The 21,237-nt window shown below is 38.8% G+C and overlaps 1 protein-coding gene across 1 annotated transcript in view; it reads right to left on the reverse strand.

The window, feature by feature from the left end:
- The window catches only part of LOC139741162 (talin-1-like), a 188,767-nt gene that overhangs the window by 81,522 nt on the left and 86,008 nt on the right, over positions 1 to 21,237 (reverse strand). The window contains exons 11-19 of the mRNA XM_071651752.1: positions 21,111 to 21,215; positions 19,843 to 19,932; positions 17,835 to 18,002; positions 15,789 to 15,957; positions 9,751 to 9,836; positions 3,960 to 4,097; positions 3,177 to 3,337; positions 1,819 to 1,972; positions 401 to 502 (exon numbers count right to left, since the gene is read on the reverse strand). Coding sequence (XP_071507853.1) covers positions 401 to 502; positions 1,819 to 1,972; positions 3,177 to 3,337; positions 3,960 to 4,097; positions 9,751 to 9,836; positions 15,789 to 15,957; positions 17,835 to 18,002; positions 19,843 to 19,932; positions 21,111 to 21,215 — 1,173 coding nt within the window. The remainder of the gene's footprint in view (positions 1 to 400; positions 503 to 1,818; positions 1,973 to 3,176; positions 3,338 to 3,959; positions 4,098 to 9,750; positions 9,837 to 15,788; positions 15,958 to 17,834; positions 18,003 to 19,842; positions 19,933 to 21,110; positions 21,216 to 21,237) is intronic.

Genomic DNA, 21,237 nt, shown 5'->3' on the forward strand with positions numbered 1-21,237 from the left:
CTTCAGTTGCATCAATATTGCAATCCAGTCTGACAATCTCAGAGAGTAGTGACAGAATTTGACCTCCAAATTAACTTTGAAACACCTGAAACATAAAGAAAACGATGAATACATTCTCCAATGTTTCATTCAACACCTAACATACAATGTAAACCAATTCTTATTGCATTCCAGTTGAACAATCTAACCGATTATTTCCTAGTTCCAAGTCCTTTCTGTTTGAAGCTCCACACCTATCATGATCCTGCAATCATACAGTGTGACAGACCTCTGTACACTAATCTTTTCTCTTCCATTCACATTTATGTCACTGCGCACTCACTCTTTACTCTTCTGATCATATGAGACAGCAAATTCCAACCCAAATCAAAAAATCAAAATCAAAATTGAATCAGTTCACCTGGAATCCTGGATCCACGTCTCCAGTGGTGCCCATGCATCGCAGCAGTGCATTCTGGGTCTCGCCGACACGGTTTGCGGCACCGAGCAGGTTCTGGCGTGGCTGTGACAGGGAAGAACGGCATCATTGTAGAAGTTAACATTATTGTGACATCTTTCAGGTACATGAACAATGTAGCATGGATTCATATATTATGTGCATTACAGAATAAGTAAATTCAGACATGATAAGACATGTCATTGACACTGCACACGCTGAAAGTACAGGTCATGCAGATTGAACTCAAAGCTACATTGTATCTGATATTCTGGTGACATGCATATTTGAAGAAAGAGAGATAAGCAATTTTATAAGTTTGCTTTCCTTAATATGCGAACACTCAAGACAATTTTGTTGTTGTATCTTTGATAGGCAGAATGAATGTGATACTTTACATACAGTGTACTTCACTAAGGCTTTTCTGATTGGAGAAACCCTCCTAGAGCACTACAGGATTCATAACTTCCCTACCTACAGCAAAATTAGCCTCGGTCTGAAGAAACCTGCACAACTGTGTAGTCAAAAACTTTATCTATGGCAAAACTTTACAAAATGTGAACTAAAAAACTTCTTTCAATTGTAATCTCCCATCATTTTGCTTTTGGCAAAGGTGTTCACACCAACAGCTATCCTTTCCTTCATCTGATAACCTGTCAGTTTCATATATTATGTGCATTACAGAATAAGTAAATTCAGACATGATAAGACATGTCATTGACACTGCACACGCTGAAAGTACAGGTCATGCAGATTGAACTCAAAGCTACATTGTATCTGATATTCTGGTGACATGCATATTTGAAGAAAGAGAGATAAGCAATTTTATAAGTTTGCTTTCCTTAATATGCGAACACTCAAGACAATTTTGTTGTTGTATCTTTGATAGGCAGAATGAATGTGATACTTTACATACAGTGTACTTCACTAAGGCTTTTCTGATTGGAGAAACCCTCCTAGAGCACTACAGGATTCATAACTTCCCTACCTACAGCAAAATTAGCCTCGGTCTGAAGAAACCTGCACAACTGTGTAGTCAAAAACTTTATCTATGGCAAAACTTTACAAAATGTGAACTAAAAAACTTCTTTCAATTGTAATCTCCCATCATTTTGCTTTTGGCAAAGGTGTTCACACCAACAGCTATCCTTTCCTTCATCTGATAACCTGTCAGTTTCACGGGCTCAAATGGCACAAGATCAACCATTTTTTCCACACAAGATGGGGGGGGGGGGGGGGGGGGGGGAAACAATAAGATTACTTTCCCCACAGCAAGCTACACTGTACGTGTATCAAGAGTAAATCAGGATTTCATTACGCAGCTTGCGCTTCTCGCACAGTGCTCGTTGCCATGACTCCCGACTGTACATTGTACAATGTACCTCTTGACTGTCTGGCTGGGCGCACTTGAGGAGATCGGAGAAGGCATCCATGAGATTCCTGGCGGCCCCCAGCAGCTTCTCACTGTCCTGTTCGTTGCCCAAGAGGGCGGCAAGCATCTTCACCCCCTTGGTCATCTCAGTCAGGTTGGAAGAGCTGCAAATAGAGGATGGATTATTATTGTCATTTTTTTTTTTTTTTGGGGGGGGGGAGGGTATTTTTACTGGTGATAAATTACAAAAAAAAAGTATAAAATAACACAACAACAAGAAGTCACATCATTCTTGTGCTGGCCTTCTGTAGATGGATACTAATTACACCGGTGAAAACTCTCATTTGGAAATCTTTCATGTCGCAATGATAATCAACTTGAAGATGGAAATAGGCATCAAGATTCAATGAGCAAAATCCTAGGTTTCACTGGCTCTCAGCTTTAGGGCATATAACAACTGTATTACATCTTCTGATTACATGTGGTATCCTCCTTCTGCCTGGAATCTCTCTCTGAGATCAGCATTATTTCTTCTGTGGATATCATATATCAAATAACCAATAATCCAACATGAAATGCTCAGAATAACAAGCAACTATTTTAATAGGCAGTGATGGGCCCTAAATCTTTCCTTGAAAATTCATGTCACCAACAATGATTTGCAAAGGCATGTTTTTTACATATTCAGTGACCTACTCCAAGAAAGTGTCGATAGGATTGCTTCAATTGATGCTGATGCCTATCACTCATTAACAAAACACTTAAAAAGATACAAACATAAAAATATGTTTGTTTTTTTCATGGCAAGTCAGTGCAGATTACATCTCTTGTACAATGCATCCCCTTTCCTTTACAGGTTTTTTTGTTGTTTTTTTTGTTTTTTTTTTCAATCATCATGTAATCGAGAGGAATCAAAATTGTGGGAAGGATGGTCTTGGGTCTTGGTGACAATTCCCCAGGCAATCATTCAAAATTTCTGCTCACTCTCCTTCACAGAACTGATTCCAAAGAATGACAAATTGAAATATAGATGTATCTTAAGAGCTTTTGTAGCTATGGTATATGTGTACATGTTGGTATTCTTCTCAGTGGGCATGATGAATAAAATCTTGGCCCATGGTATCGAAACTTGAAACTGGTAACAAGCCAAAAGGCAAAACAGACAAATCTTATTGAAAAAAAAAAAATCAGGAAAGAAAACAGCAGAAGCTTGGCAATCAACGAAGCGTTGACACTCACATGGGCACCAACACATACATTCAATTTGTTGGCTGCCAAAGACCACATTCCTTTTATTTGAAAGGAAAATAAGGCTCAGATCGAATCTGATAAAGATCTGCACGGAATGACAGGGGGCAGGTGGCTTACATGGTGGTGACGTGGGAACCGACGGCGGTGTAGTCGGTGTCCTCTGGGCTGCCCGAGGTCTCGCTGATGATGCCCGCCGTGGCCGCGGCCATGGCGCTCAGCTGGGACTGGATGTTCTGCTTGTTGACGTCCATGGCGTTCTGTCGCCACTGCATGGATGCCTGAATGTTAAGAAAACAACATTATTTTACATTTTTCTAGCATATAGAGCACTTGGCTTTGATACTGTACCTCTTTCAGAAGGCATGGGGAATGATATCACACAGAACATATGTCAGTAAAAAATGGAAGGAATGTGTACCTTCACAAAATATTACATTTTGTGGAATTAATTTTCTTTTTCATATGATTGTCCTGTGGTGACATTCCAAATTGCTGAAGTCTTCCAGTGACAGTGTAACTGAAACTGAAAATTCACAACTTTTTATTGGATTGTCTGACTTCACTCAAACTTTACTGATATTTTTGATTTTCATTCAATCCACCAAATATTCAGCTTTCAGTCCCCTTTGAAGTTTATAAACAATAACTCAAGATGAAATAGTTTTCACGTTGCTTCAAGAGAGCAAGTCTTTATCCTCACATGCCTCAACTTACAAAGAATGATATAAAAATTATGTAAACATATCAAGGAGACCTGTACTTTAAAAAGTAAAGTTTGTGAGGTTTTCGAGAGATGGTGGTGGATTGAGTTAGAGATTGACAAATAACTTTTTGCCATCGACAGTACCAGTGAAACCACGATCAAAACAAAAATGTTTTTAGAGCTCATTGTTACCCTACCTGGTCAGAGCCAAGGGGCGGGATCTCTGCCCGCGTGCCCAGGTCGTTTCTAGCTTCCTCCATGGCGGTGAACCCTTGTTGGATGTTGGTCATCAGGTTCAGCTGAGCTGAGGTCATGCCCGGCTGCTTGGCCGAGTTCTACATCAGGGACACCAAAGATACACCAGAGGAGAGAGAGGGAATACAGTGAGATTTGTATATCGCTTCAATTAAACAACTTCCTCATTCTGCCGCTCCTTCTCTGCCTAAATTCAAAACCAATATATTCCACTCCTGATTGTGGTGTGGCTGCAGCTTGCATGGATCTTGCTCTTATGCAATACTTGCCCCCCTCCCCCTCCCCACTGCCCCATCTCCACCTCCACTGCCCAAAGGCATCTGCATCTCCACTCACACAGTCTTTCCATCTCCTCCTCCAACAAACCACCATCCAGCAGTTCCTTTAATAGTGCAGACAATATCCAACTCCCTTTCAAGTTTCGCACATACACAGTCATGCTGCCTTCTTTCTTCCGGCTCTACACCTGCTTGCACACTACCTCCTTATTAAATTCACAGCAAGTTTTCACACCTCTCCCGCTTGAAATCCTTCTTCAATCAATTATCTCGTCAGTGAGGCCCCCTGTGTCACTAAAAAAAAAAAAAAAAAAAAAAATAATCTACGACTGGCTGTGATGTTGCTCGCCACACAGGTGGCTAGTGAGGTTAGATTGGAATCAAATTTTACAATCAATTACTGCAGCCCTGTGCAGTCAGGGGCCTATATAGGATGTGTGGGGCAAACACACACACACACTGCAGTCATCAACATTGGATACAAGTGAACAGGGTAGATATCATTTCAACGGCATTCATGGTTCGTAATACCAGACATTCATGGATTCATTGTGAATTCAACTGTGTTTGTTTTCTACACACAACTTATCCCCCAAAACACACACACACACACACACACACACACACACACAAACAAACAGCCACTTAAAAATTCCAAACTCGGCATTAGAAAAATATAAATGGTTTTACTTTGTTTAATAGTGGTCTCCTCTACTTGTACCTAAAAACATGTAATGTTTACACATTCACGTATATGTTATTTCTTTCATGTACCTGTATGTCTTTCTATGTTATGAGCAAATTCGGTTATCATTGAATTGTCATATCATAGTTAAATTGTTGTAGATCTATCACATTTCTTATTTGTACAAGTGGATAAATAAAACAAACTGAAACTGAAACTCTTCTGCTTTGATTTGCCTATTCTAAATTGACAAGGAAAGAGTCAGTTGGGTGATATCAAAATATCTGACTCTGCATCATAAACCCATAAAAAAAAAGGAAAAATTGTCCCAGTTGATTTTCCTGTAGGTCTAAATACAATGCGTTTAGGTTAACACAGCAGATGATATTAATGGATATCAGTGTTTTCTGATAGGGTTATCCTATCTACTGTACATTTCAAGTTTGGGGGCATTAAAATTAACTTAGAGTGAAGCTTTTGATAGTGTTTTTGCAAACCTTTTTGTCTGTTTTTCTACATTCTCCACCCATGCTTTCGTGTGAAATTGAGCTATATAGTTTTAAATCACATTCATAATTGGTGTACTATTAATGAGTGCAGGAAGTTATGTGTTAGTCTGATAATCCCTTCATAGTAGTTGCCACAGGGTTTTACAACCTTCTTGTTTTTTTCCAAGCAAAATAAAGGGAGAGTTCAGTGTGCTGGAATAAGGACCTAACTACAAAGCCCCTTTTTAAAGGTAGCATTCCTGCACATTCAATTTGCCATTTTTTTTTTTTTTTTTTTGGGATTATTTTTTTTTCTATTTTGGTGGGTTAGGATAATCCAATTTTGATCAGTTACAAGTCATTCTAAAGCCAAGGTTCACCTCTTTTGGCGTTTAAAGGGGTGATTTCGTTTTGGTTGAAATGGGGATTCAGATTTTAACTTTTGCGAGATAATCAGAAACCACTCATGATTAATATACGAAAGAGCATGCAATTCTATTGAAACAAAGAGAAATTCAAAGTTTATTTGATGAAAATCGGTTTTGAAATGGTTGAGATATCAAAAAAAAACAAAGCAAAAGAAAGTGGTCCTATTAAAAACCAGAACACACAGTGTACTTGTACATGTCAGTGCATACCCATCATAGCCGCATGCTCTCAAACAATGATGTGGAGACATGCTTGATCCAATAGCCTAGAATAGACTAGTCTTGCCAACTTAGAAACATACCCACAGGCAGGTGGCTTGCATGCCTATTTATACATGGAAAAAACCTTCTCTGGAGGATATTTATGTCCCGTCTTAATTATCACGCAAATAAGGCAATCTAAGCATACATGTGTAGCAGCTGACAGGACAATTCACACACACACATGATTCCACCGCCGTTACACTCTGGTTGATTTAGGTGGTCATGCTTGCATCCAATTTTGCACTTGTACATCAATGTATTGTAGTACCAACATGATTAAAAGAAATTTAGGCCCAGGAATATATTAAAGTCACTTGAAGGTTTATACACTGTATCACATTTTTCTCTACTCAACTTACATACTCTTCAAGATTAGAAAGTTTCACACATCTCACCAAAAAATATGAGTGAGACTATTTTGCAAGGATTGCTGTACGTAGTGACAGTCTGTCACATACTGGTTTGATATATGAAAGCTGCGCGACAAATAGCGGTCAATTAATTTCTAATTTACCTATACTACCAGAGTGTCTCTCAACAAGGGTAAGTTTCAGTAGAAGAGAAATTAATATCTGATCAGCAGCTAATAGTTTTGACAGATACTTGTATGTAAACTGAGCCAAAAGACGAATGGTAGACAGATAAAATTCCCTCGTACATGACATGAAATGCCTGCATGACTCTTGCCCTGATAGAGCCAACTCATTTCGGACTTCGTACAAAGTGTCCTGCATATTTCTGAGACACGCATACAAACATTTACACACATAAATGCATATATTAGCCACAATCCCCATATCTTTTCCTTTTTGTGGAACAGAGATAGCAGAAGTTCTTCACATTCAATGAATGCAGCTGATATATTTTTCACCGAACAATACAATATTTACTTCATGGTGAAGGCAATAACAGTGACGCATAATCTATTCTAACCCAACTTATTATCATTATTCTAGTTCAACAGGCTTACTTACACTTAACCTATTGTATGTTGCACATTCAACATATGTCCCTACTTTGGGTAGTACAAATGTAAGTGACTTTCCCAATCCCAAAAAACATGTATTTCCGACAAAACGTTGCATCCTACCTGCATATACAAATGTACAATAGACATATGCTTCAGGTTGAAGGTATACATACGAAGTGTGGTTTTTGACGACAGACGGCATCATCTCCAGAAAATCACTTATCGACATCAAAGTACCAAAGGGGTATGTTGAGAGCACAAAAGTAGCCTGAAGTGTAGGAGGCATGATGGGTTGACATATATGATTCAACTGCCAGGTCTGTCGGATAGCATTCCTATGAAGCGACAGAATGACCCACAACCCTTTGAGCCATATCGTCTGCCCCCCCCCCCACCATTCCAACTCATACATACAGCAACAGAAACAGACAGACAGACACACAGACACACAGACACAAACACACACAAATTAGTGCACACCTGCTGTCATACTCACGTGTCATCCCTCTGCTCCGCAGTCCACGGAGTTCAACTTCTGCTCTGTCATTATCCACTCCTATCTCGGCTAACATATACACATACACTGTACACTGGCATTTCTACCACAGGCGCTGGTGCACTTCTACCCTTGTGCTTGCTCTCACACTTTCTCCCTCTCTCTACCTACTGAGTATATAGCTCTCGACCTCCCTCTCTCTCTCTCTGTCAATCTCTTCTCTATCATATCTCCATAGATCTCTCTCTCTCCCTTTCTCTCTAATCAGGAGCATTTAAAAGTGACATCATTTCCTTTCAAAAATTTGGAGTTTGCAGGATGGTACCTTGGCTCATCTCCAAGGCAACAGGCACTCACTTCCATATTTTTTTTTTCTTTTCATTTGGACATCTCTGACAAATTTGCTGCCATTTCTCTCCCCACCCCCCTCCCCACCCCACCAAATCCCCTCCAAATCTACCTGTGCTGTCATTCCAGTATAACGTTCAGATACTGTGACACTTGTTTCTGTTGCAATCCAGTTATTGCTTGCTCCATTGCTTGTTTAGTTGCTTTTGCATGAATTATCAAAGATTCAAGGCAAAATTTTAAGTCAGCTTTGAGGTGGTCACTGCAGAGCCTGAATTGCAACATGATCAGTTCATTCACAAGTGAAGTACCTGTACGTTTCATCCCTGCTCAATTACTTTTTTTTCTGATTAAAAAGCGAGCGCCCTTCTGCACATTTAGATGTCCAATACCAAACAAAACAAACAATGCAGATGATACAAAGATCCATTGAGCGGAATGAACAAAACCTCCATACTGATGATTAATCGTTTTTGCATATCAAGCAGAGCATTCGGAAAGCTGTATGGTGTTTATTCCGAAAGCTGTCTGGCACTCAAAACACGCAGCAGATAAATATAATTACTGGCACTTAACTTGGGAAACTGTTTCCTCTTAGACCCCATTAATGTCATGTCCCTGCTATCAACATAAAATTATCTCTTTCTCTCTCCTTTCCTTTATCTTTTTTTTGATGATCAGTACATCTGTACATCCGTAGATAATCAACACACTGACCAATTAACATTTCATTCTCAGTATCACAGATCGAAAAATATGCGACACATAAAAAAAGGCATTATCAAAATCAATGAATAGTTGTTTTTGTTTTTTTAATAAGCAGTAACATTAATTTTGCACTACATACGTAATCACAAATTAGGAAAACAACCTGTCCACAGGATGCACAAAATCACTGCAACTGAGATGAAACTAAAGTCATCCAAATCCACATCAGCACTCATCATCACTGGAAATATACTGCATATGACTGTTGTTTTAATACAGGGGTCAGGGCGGTGGAGCTCTAGAGCCCTGATGAAAGTAAAAGAAATGAACGAACACACAACGAACGAAACAGAAATCCTGACGAGACAACTATAACACGCCCATCGTTTCAAGGACCAGTAATTAGGGGCGAGTGAGATGAAACTAAAGTCATCCAAATCCACTTCGGAAGACAAATGATTGGCAAGAAGATTAATGATGTCAAGTTTTGTACATCTGTCTACCTTCTCTGTCTATCTGTCTGTCTGTCTGTCTGTCTCTCCCTCTCTCTCTCTCTCTCTCTCTGAGCCTGTCATTGTGGTTGCTGTTGTTGTGCATGTTGGTACAAATCCTTAAAGTGATGGTATAGTTCTGGTTGTGATGGGGCTTCAAGTTTCCAACATTTTTTTTTTTTTGTGAGATAATTGAGAAATCTTCAATGAAATATGAAAGAGCATATAATTCTATGAGGAATAAAAAGTTTATTTATGAAAATTGGTTTTGAAATGGCTGAAATATCCAAAACAAAGCAATCCTAACAAAAGGTGGGACCCACCTTGCATTAGGATCACTTTGTTTTACTGTTTTTGGATACCTCAGCCATTTCAAAGCTGATTTTCATCAAATAAACTTCGGATTCCTCTCAGAATTGTATGCTGTTTAACATTTTATAAAGTATCTCGCAAGGAGTAAGAAGCTGAATCCTCATCTGAACTAATACTATACTATCCCTTTAAGTTCTTTGGACAGGTTTTAGGGTAACAAAATCAGCAGAGCATTCTATACGTGAGTGAGTGCCGACCGACTTACCAGTGGAGGCTGGTGTCCCTGGTGAGCGGTGCCTGTAGTCACTGCCTGCTGCGCGCCCTGCATCGCACCCGTGGAAAACGTCCCAGCTGCAGGGTGGAATGGAAAAACCCCCCAGTGGAGGAAGAACAGATAGATGGGGGGGGGGAAGGAGGGGGGAAGGGGGTAAGAGAGAGAGAAGGAGAGGGAAAAGAAAAATGACAACAGGGTATACCGATAGACAGACAGAGGACGTACGTCAAACATACGCAGACAAAGACGAACAAAAGAACCAGAGGTGGAAACGAAAAAGTGAGTAACAAACCACAAAAAAGAAAAGAAGAAAAAAAAATGACATGTAAGAGGAAAATGATGGGAGCACACGAGCAGAAATAGAAATGAGGCATTAGAGAGTTGATATCAAGACATGATATGGAGGAAAAGGTTTGGGGGGAAGTGCGGGAAACGGGCAGAGAACGGCAGAGAGAGCAGAAGATCATGAGAGGACACATAGAGAGTAGGGGGAGGGGGTGGGGCGAAGGCAGAGAGAGACAAATTGTGAGTAGCAAAAGCAGAAGAAAAGATACAGCGTTGAAGTCCAAGAAAACAAAACAGAGAAAAGACAAAGATTGGAGAATTTTAGACAGAGAGGCAGATAAGGAGAGACCAAAAAAGTGGGGGGGGGGGGGAGAAAAACAAGAAAACAAAAATGGATGAAGTTAGAGCAGTATTCTTGTTTCGACAGACACATCTGATTATCATCCCTGTTCTTTTCGGTGCCAGTCAGTTGCCTAGTGCATGTTTAATCATGAGAAGTGTGCAATAAAACATGACATAAATACTGCAAAGTCATTGTTTTCTCCTAAAAATCACTCCCAACACACAAAAAACACCCCCTCCCTCCCCCCCCCCCCCTCCTCAAAAAAATGGATGTCATCAAATTGAAATTTGTGACCAGACCTGTCCAACCAATCATGGTTGCCTCACTAAATTCCCCAGCTTCTGTATCTTCACAAGCCCTTTGCATGCCCTGTACATGTGTATGCCAAGTAGACACAGTCAGTAATCAAATCATGGAAGAGAAAAAGGAATGAAAAGGTTAAACTTTCTTCACAAGCTGCTAGCTTCTCAGAGATACTATCTGATATCACACACAAGACTTGGCCCATCAATGTGCATATATGGGCCTGATGTACTGTATACGCCATATATTTAGTGAGTTTAATCTCTTGTGAATCGGGACTTCCCGACAATTTCATGAGTAGTTGAATTCGCCATCATGGAGTACAGTAATGAACGGAAAAATGTACATGTGCAGTTTGCATTCACGTTGAGATCAGAGTTAAAAATTTCCTTGTTAAATTAATAAAGCGCATTCGACTCGAGAAATTCATGAAATAAAAAACCTTGTGAAATACTTGGAATATACAGTACTCGGCTAAAGATGGGGGGGGGGTGTTTGGAGCATGGGGTTACCACTCAATCTTGAAGTTGTAATATACTGAGCTTCAAAACAAAGATACAAAGATATCATGGGTTACTCATTCTGATGTGTATTATCAAAGAATCATACACTCAGACTCTCATGTGAAATGATAACCATCAGACATCTTAAACCTCAGATCTGTATATATGGCTCACATTGGAAAACAAAGAGGGATGGTTGGATGGGGCGGGGTTAAGGTGGGGGTTTGGGGGTAAAGAGAGATTCAGGCAGAGACAAATCCGACAGATTGGAAAGATACGTTTGGAACAAAGGAAGCAGAAGAGGAGACACATATATATCTGAGAAGTTTATGATCAAGTCATCGGCCCTTTCTCGATCTAACACAATGTGATCTTTTGTAAAATATGACTGTAGTGGTTTTTAAACCTGGTAAATCGAGAAGGTTGACCAGCAGAACACTATAGTGAGATAGAATGAATAATAAAATGATCCTGATGAGGCAGTCTAGCATCAGAAAGAGAGCTCAAAGTATGACGAGGGATGACTATACTTCCATACAGGATTACTGGTAGATAAGAAGTGAAATACATATCCTACTGTACGTTTGTTTGTTGGGGGGGGGGGGGGGTATCCAATATCTTTTGATAGAGAGCTAATTGAAACAAGAGTAGAATGTTGCCTTTTCCTCTATGATTGGAAATGATAATCATGTTTATATTAAAGGTATGTGAATGCTACCGCAGCAATCAATTTGATATTAATATCATACTCAGACAGATATTGACTGATATTACTGAAACAATACTAATACAGCAGAACACAAATAGCAGAACACCATCTCACTAGGCCATTTCATATTTTGCAGTAGAAACTATCACCCTCACCACCAATCTACAAAAATTATACCAATCTCCAAACTACAAAGATCAAACAATAATATGACCTACTATTTATTTGTTTCAACTATGACAAATTTATATAATAGGTTTATACTACATGATTACACAAATATCAAATAGGATGGCAGTGGTATAAAACACATGTTTAAGATTTGCTCTCAGGGTAACAGAGCATTATTAGGATTGGTGGAATGATTGGTCAAATGTAGAGCTTTGATAAGAAGAGCTGGGGGACATAATCAAACAGGTTACGTTGATGCTGAAAAGGACAGAGGACATTGAAGATCTACCGCACCGACACAGGTAAGAGGGGTGAAGACGGGGCCGGCGTGGAAGAGGGAAGGGAAGGGGGGCTGGTAGGGCCAGGGGGAGTCTAGCGATGTTCCAAGTATGGAAACCTGTCACAGGAAATTGGGAGGTAAGGGAAGTTTTTCTCAAGTGTCTCGGAGGAAGCAGCAGTATGCCTTTAGCACAGGATTACATGACTAGACTCTTTTAAGAGGGGGGGGGGGGGGGAGGGTGTACACCTTGCACAACATTCCACAGTCTGTTCCTAGATAATTTCCTAATGAATCATCACAATATACATTGCTTTATGACTAATGTCCTATAGAAAAAGGCAAGAGTCATTTGAATAACTCAGCATCAATATTTCAGAATTATGGTTCAAAAATTATTCTTAAGGGATCCCATTTCACAATTTGTCTTTCTTTGAATACAAACTTGAGCATGATTTTCTGGAAAGATTATTTGTGCATTAGGCACTCAACAAACAGACATTCACAGATTCAATATTAAACTTAGTTCACTACCAGCAGCAAAAAAAAAATTATCTGAAATATCACTACCACAGCTGAGCAGAAATACAACGAAATTAGCTAGTTACATTTCATTCAATCTGATTTTGCAAATTCTTAATTTAGTCAACAAAAAAAGTTTGCAAAATTTACTAAAGACTATGTCATTGAAAAAATAAACTTCATGGTACAAAACTATGTAATCTTGACTGTTCAGTTATTCTATTTCTTTATGGACAATAATCTGTCTGTGACATGAACCATCAATAAATCAGTTAACCAAATCCCTACCTTTTCACTTTTCATACATCTTCTTTCATGAGACAATTGAGAAAATGAAAGACCTTGCCACATTTTTGCTGATGGCTTCCAATCACCTCATTCATGAGTCTGCTTGTGTCTGCTTGTATGTATGTGTGTATGTGTCTGTCTGTATGTGTGTTTTAACACTTTTTAACGGGTGGTACTTCCCCCTCAGGATGTACTCCAACCATCTCTAATCCACCTTAAGCCCTGGAACTTCTTTGACGAATTCCCCCGTCATTCCTCCCAGCGATATACCAAGGGGGGCACCTTACACACCTCTCTTCCTCCGAACTGTGACGTCTACCCCCCCCACCCCTCCCCACCCCCATGATAAAGCATGTTGTGCACATCTAGGCATGAACACATTCCCGTTCACACAATTTCACATGCATACATACACATAGCCGTGCATTTCATGTAAGCACCACCAGGACCAACGTACATACACAAATATGCACTGTATAAGCTGTTATTTTCGCGAGGGTTTAATTTTCATGAATTTCGCTAATCACTGTCGAACCACAAATTTAAAGACACACAAAAATATCTCGTACTGACAGGCATTAGTGCACTAATGTATGATAGCGTTGGTGTCAAAATCGCGAAAACAACATCTCCCGAAAATGTCCATCAACTCCTTATTCACAAAAATGTCCATCAACTCCTCATTCACAAAAATATCTGTGCGCAAGAATAACAGGTTATACAGTACCTGCAAATGCTAAGGCTTGGTTAATTGAAGCTGGGAGTTAACATTTATCTTGGTAAATAAAAGTACAATATGTGACCCTGCACCTCAAAACAAACAAAAAGTCGCCAGACATGAATTTTTAGTTAAGACCATATTCTGAAAGAACAGACTTTAAGCTTTAAAATGATATATAACTCAAATCAAATGGACTCTCCTAACCTATCTAAATATTGGAAAGAAAGCACAAACTTAGGAAAAGTGTGAACTGAGAAAAGAGGCTCTGAAGTACAGTGTCTATTCAAGCGCTTAATCTTTACCAAACCATGCTAGCTGTGCTATGAATGGGACAAAAAAACAGGAAGTAAACCACCAGAGTAACAACAATGAAGGGATTATTAGATTAAACTGAAATTTAGCATGCCTCATTAATACGTTCTGTCCATAAGTAATGCCAACTTTCAAAGCAGTAGCACTATCCTTTCAAAAGTTATTAGAGTTGAAAGTGGAGAGTGTGGACAAGGTTTTTCAGAAATAAAAAAGGGATTCTAAAGACACACCTAATCACACTATTCTACCAAAAATGTTCGAGATAAACTGCTAAAAAAACACACTTTCCTGCCCGTTTTATGATACCAAATTTTAGCATAGTGTAAAGGAAGACCCGCTCTTTCAGAAAATATGAAAAAGTCAAGTTCAGCTAGGTTGACCCATTTCACTTATTTTCAGTCCTCACGCAAAATCAGTGTGTGCGACTTTATGTTCGTTTTGAGGTGCACAGTCACATATTGAATAAAGCTTCATCTTGCTACAAAAAAAAAAAAGGAATGATGATGCTATCAAACAGGTGCATGATACACAGACAGTCAAATACTGAGAACTTCATAATCCGTCTTCTGATGTCGCTTGGATTTTCCATAACCTGCCTTCGTACGGAAGGTTCTGATCATATCAGCATCCTATTTCAGCAGCATATTTGCCTTTAAGTTCTAATAGGCATTCTAGTATTTGTTTTCAGGAGACTTTGAACCACATTTCACATTCAAAGAATGTAAAATATGCAGTCCATGGATTAAACTTACACTATGCATTGCAAGCTACAAATTCTCCTCACTCCCAACCATATTACAATCTTTTGTGGGTTTTTTTTTTTTTTGCCTCCTCTTAGTTTGATTGTTCTTGTTATGTGACAAATTTCTGTTGCTGTGATCAAACATTAAAAATATATTTGCTCCAGTTTTCAAAAAATGAAGTGGAGTCATAAACCTCTGTTCACATGCAAACAATTTATGAGACTTTGGGGAACAGTGCACAAACCTATACGAAAATGTTATGTGCAGCCTTTATCAGAAATACATTCATGCAGCCATATCTACATTCTACTTCAATTTTTCCAAACCACTTTATGCCATCATCATAAAGTTGAAAAATGGTAAACATGCACTTGTCCTTGTGAGGTTAACTTTAAATGGAGGAATTTCAATGTTAATGTAATCTGTTTCTCTTCACTAACTTGTTATATCTCTAATAAATACAGCCTACAGACAAGTTTCTTAACTGTGTCGACTAATAAAGCAGGTCATTGCAATGCTTAAACTACGTTGTTGCAAAAATGTCTTTTAAAGTACCAACTTTATCCCCTGCACATGCAGATTTGAAAATTCACCAATGTGGTGAAGATGACAGCCAACGATACCCTGGTAGACCACAGTACCGTTAGAGACATCCCAAAACATTAAATGACAAATTCTACCAGCTCACCCGAAGAACACCCAAACATCAAACTCCAAACACCACCATGCAGTATGTAGCTTCTTCCCTGTGGGTTTGTGAAAGATTCATAAATGCCACATGATATATTGCCCTCAGTTACTCTCACCTGGTGACTTGGCCAAGATACAAAATGCTAACAGACAACGACTCACCCTGTCCGCCCGCCCGCATGACAGCAGGGATGGCCACCGAGCCCTCGATCACGTGGTCCTTCTTGTTGGACTGCAGCTGGATGATGCGTGCCTTGGTTGCCATGACGTTGTCTTCGTATAGGAGTGATTCTTCGTCTCCATCCATGCCCATCCTGTCTTTGCCCTTTTGCTGTAGGAGGTAGAAAAAATAATCCAAGAGAATGAATACACCTATTCCAAATCATGTGACTACAGAATACAAGTAATTCTTTTCAAGACTGGCATAGATAACAATCAAAATGGTACATCTTGTGATTTCATAATTTCATCTCTTGCTCCCACCCCCCCCACCCCCCCCCCCCAAAAAAAAGGGGGGGGCAGGGAGAGTGTAAAATGGAGCCTCTCCAGATAGTTTGGGAGGATTTTCCTTGCAAACAGGAAAGCACTGGCATGTACAAATGTAGAAACAATGTCCAGAGACATTGGAAACCAAACCAAACAGTTTGATTCCCAACTTGGGAGAAACAGGTGTTTCTCATTGCGGGGTCTTCCGCAGGATGAAGAAAACGCTACATGAGCTTCACATCAACCCTCCTGAGTTACAAGAATATCGAGCCTTTAATTCTCCCTATTGCAAATACACTGTAACTGTCAAAACTTAAAACGGTGCCAGTACCATTCATTTCTGCAACAATGTGTTGAAAAAACTGTGCCGGTGCACAGCACGAGCTCTACAATGCATGTGATCGTTAGCAAAACACATGGAGCTCTATCTCAATCTCCAAACTACCACAGTTTTGTAGATTTTTTCAGCAATTGTTACTTGTTGGGAAAAGAAACATCAATTTATAAGCTCTGAAAATGCCTTTCTGTTTTGAAGTGACAATGTTTTAGTTGTGATAAAAAGAAATAACATTATACACTCTACCTGTGCCTGCTGCACAGTAACTCTGCATTACTGGCAATGCACAAGTGAACACTGAAAATGTGACTCTGGTTGACTTTGGCATGTGGACGTGAGTACATAAGATCACCTCATTCATTTGCATGAAGTATACGGCCAGTGCACAGGCTTACCGCTAGTGAAGAAATGTTCACATTTATATGCGATACAGAGAATTCTCATCATGTACGAAGGAAGACCACTACCTTGTGAAAAAAATTTGGTCCCTCATTAACTTGCGAAAAATGATTTCACTTGTGAAAGCAAATAAAAAACAACAACAGACAAACAAAAACCTAAAGACATGTGTTGCAGTTCCTTTGCTTACAGAAATAGAGTTTATAGACCACTAATGAGGACAAAAGTACATTAAATTAGATAATACTTCCAATGCGATGGGAAAAAGAAAAAGTGATGAAAATATATAGGCTCATATACAAAAATTAAACAAATTGCTACATGAATAATGGTGACAAAGATATAATGATACCTGCATAACATACAGGTGTACACTGCTGACTGAAACACAATCCTGTAAAACATGATATTTTAGCAGCATGAAATTTTTTGGTCTTTTTCACGGCAAGAAATTTTCACGAAGTGCCTCTGGCATTCAATGCATACAGTGCAGACAAGAGCCTTCTCGTGCATTTTAATTTCGCGAATCTTGGCTCTCGCGAAATTTGTGAAATTAAAATGCATGTGAACATTCCTCATTTTACAGCTGTAGTCACCATGTCAGCTCTGTTGTTATGCATGTTTACTGTATCATTTTGAAAAAAGTTATCTACTTTGACAAATGTTTACATGTATACATGCTTTTAATTTGGTAAGTACCCCTAATTTTCATAGTACAGTCAACAACCGAGTACTCAAGATCATTTGTATTTTGTGTATTTTCTGTTATGTTCTGTCGAAGAAGAAATTGAAATAAAATTGAATTTAACTCAATTGAAAAAAAAAAAGAAAGAAAGAATAGCAGCATACAAATATCTCCCCAATCATTGGCTGACTGCAGCTGTCACACAGCCAGCCAAATCAGCACACAAAACAGGCCAATATTCTCTTTTCCTGATAGCGAGACAGCCTCTTGCCCTCAGATGAAGTCAATTCGTATTTTTTACCTTCTTCAGGATGATGTCGATGTAGCCGGCGATCAGGGCTCCGATGGCCTCCCCCTCGGTGGTCTGCATGGAGTAGTAGGCGTCCGAGTGGTCACCAAAGTCCAGCGTGAAGCTCTTTGGGGAGGCGGCCCAGCGACGTACAGTGGTCAGCGGCCATGTCTTCAGGATCTGTTGCAAAACAAGAAATCACAGAATTCACAAAATTTCTGATGGCAATAACACTAATCATCACTGCGATCATGATCATGGCAATGATTAATAATCATAATTATCATCATGAATCATTTGCTAATGACTGAATGATCAATGTGTGTTCACAAAATTAACTGAAATGTCAGGAGAGGTCCTAAGATACATTGTATGTTTGCAAATCTCCCTTATTTATCTCAGAGACCACACTATTTTTTTTTTTTTGATTTGATTTGATTTATTGATTTCTGTATTATCATTGTACACGCACATACATGTACATATATATATGCATACACAAACATAAGTTGTTCACAAAATTTTTCTTCATTGCCTTTACACAATGTACAGCAAAACATATGAGCAATACAACAATGAATAATACAGTGGGGCTACAGCATAAGCGTGGCTCGATTTGCGTGCAGCCCCTGTACATAATACACATCGGAAAGAGAATAGGAGGGAGGGATGACTTGCATAGAGATAGGATAGTAGAAAGGAGAAAGGTAAAGGAGAGGTCTGTCTGCTTTCACTAATGGTTTACACAACGTATGCAGACATACAATCCATCGACTTTTCTTCAGTCTGTTACTTTGAATATTATCATATATTTTCAATTGTTTCTTGAATTATGATAATCATATATTTATTGATCCCTCTAAATACGAAGTAAAATGCTGTCAAAAAAAAAATAAAATGTAAACAGTTGCTGATTCTCTTTTGTTCTTTTTCTTTTTTGGAGTGGGGAGGGACTAAAGCTCCTGCAAATGTATTTGTAGATAATGGTTTACACAACGTATGCAGACATACAATCCATCGACTTTTCTTCAGTCTGTTACTTTGAATATTATCATATATTTTCAATTGTTTCTTGAATTATGATAATCATATATATTTATTGATCTCTCTAAATATGAAGTAAAATGCTTTAAAAAAATATAAAATGTAAACAGTTGCTGATTCTTTTTTTTTCTTTTTCTTTTTTGGAGTGGGGAGGGACTAAAGCTACTGCAAATGTATTTGTAGATAAATTCCTCTGCACATTCTTCACATAAAATGTATTATAAAACTTCCAAGAATGTTCTGTAATCTGACTGGTTCAATTTAGATCACATGACATTCAGTGGACTGCACTAGAGCATGCAGTTGTATTAGAGTGCAGGAACGACACTATCCCAAATGCAATATATACTGCACTGTGGCAAGTGCAGTATAGTACATTTACACTACATTTCAACTCTCCGACATACAGGTTGTACATGTATTATTTGATTGTTTTTTGAGGAGTATGTGTAGCTCAGTTTGGAGGGGGAAGTCACATAAAACAAATAACACGTTTGCTTTTGCCGAAATACTGCACTCTGTGCTTGACTCGCCACCTGGATATGATACCACACTTGGTCCTGCGGACCCCATGTGGTATATCTGTAGGGGCTCTTCTCGCACATCGTTAGGGGGTCTACATTTTACAAGCAGTGCTTCTTAGTAGTCCCCTCCACATTTGTGATTATATCAAAAACAAAAACAAAAAAGTCACGATATTTTGTTTATATTGTTCTTTCTATATATTGTATATATATATATATAATGTCCACTATGTGGAATATGAATAAATTTCATTTCATTTCATTTCAATGCACTAGCTAACATGCATTATCTGTATACTACGTTGTACATGCATATTCTACATAAGTTTATAAGAAAGGGAAAGCAGATCCCTATAAGACAACTGCATTGAACACTAATTTGGTATCTATACAGGCAAATTAGATATCAACATACCACACACTACGGCTAAAAAAAAGAGAAGTTTACTGACCTCTTTGGTTCTTTCATCCACACGAACCACGCTCTCCCTGTTGATGCCAAGAAGACGAGGCACAAGCTTGTTCTTGCCTTTCATTTTTTCCTGAAAGTGGAAAAAGGGGGAAGGGAAGAGGAGGGGAGGGAACAACAGACAAAATATTCCAGTTAACTATACATGTATATCTGCAGCAGTCTACACAAAAAGAAAAAGACAGAAAAAAAACAGAAACATCCGCTGCTTGAAACTTTCGCGAATTGGAGCTGGCATTCAACGTAATGTGTGGTCATACTTCGGGTGTGCATTTCACTTTCACGAATCTCGGCTCCACGCAAAATTTGCGGAAGTTTCATGGACACAAAAATTTTTGGTTTTACAGTACACTTTTGTTTCTTGTGGTGAACAGCCACTAACGATATCATATGCTATGAGGCCTGAGATAGTAGGGACCATATTTCAATAAACGAATGATTTATTGTGAGAGCTTTGAGCACAGCAATACAGTACAAGTGTGCTATATGTCAAAACAAATGCATACAAATTTCTTTGTATCATCATTATTACTGATTTTATCAATACCATCATGAGGGATAGATATCTTCATCATAATCATAATTATAATCATTATGAAAATAATCATTATTATCGCCATTATCATGACGTGGTCATGATTATCATCATCATCAACTGAAAGCAAGAGATAATTAAGCAGAGGGGTGATGATTGAGGTATGCATTTTCTTCAATTTGTCACTTTCTGTACAAACGAAATTTATAAGATCTCAACTGCTGATCTATATTTTTGACAAACAAGTTGGAAAAAAAGGAACCAGCGGGAATAAAACCTGTCGTCTACTGCTTTCCGGAACCAGCGTGATTCTCTCTGGTTCCCTTTTTCCGACATGTTTGTCAAAAAATATTGATCGGCAGTTGTGATCTTACAAATTGCAGGGTGTAAACCCTGTGAAGTGGTCTCGCCTCACATCAAAATGGACCCCATGGATCAACCAGCTTAGCACAGCTGAATATGGGCTATCAAGCCATCTTCTCAGATGGAAAATGAACAAACAAACAAACAAATTCCAATTGTACAGAGGGAGACAAAGTGGAAAAAACAACAACTCATACCTCAATTCATCATCACTGTTACCATCATCACTATCATTACATTATCATCACTATCATCATCACATTTAACAACATCAGTAACTGGAAATATGTACAAATGTACTAGAAATCAGAAATAAGAGACAAAAGTAGAGCTTTAAGAGCAATCACACGAACCTTTACAAGGAAGAAGGTAATGCCGTAGGTCTTGAGGGATCGGCAGTGCTGTGTGTACTTCACTTTGGCATCCAACTCGCTCATCCCGATCATGTTTCGGTGTTCCTGTGCATAACAGAGAGATGCA

This window comes from Diadema antillarum, unplaced genomic scaffold (assembly GCF_040938485.1).
Source record: "Diadema antillarum isolate AM-2024a unplaced genomic scaffold, OU_Dant_1.0 seq00000908_RagTag, whole genome shotgun sequence".
Classification (NCBI taxonomy): domain Eukaryota; kingdom Metazoa; phylum Echinodermata; class Echinoidea; order Diadematoida; family Diadematidae; genus Diadema; species Diadema antillarum.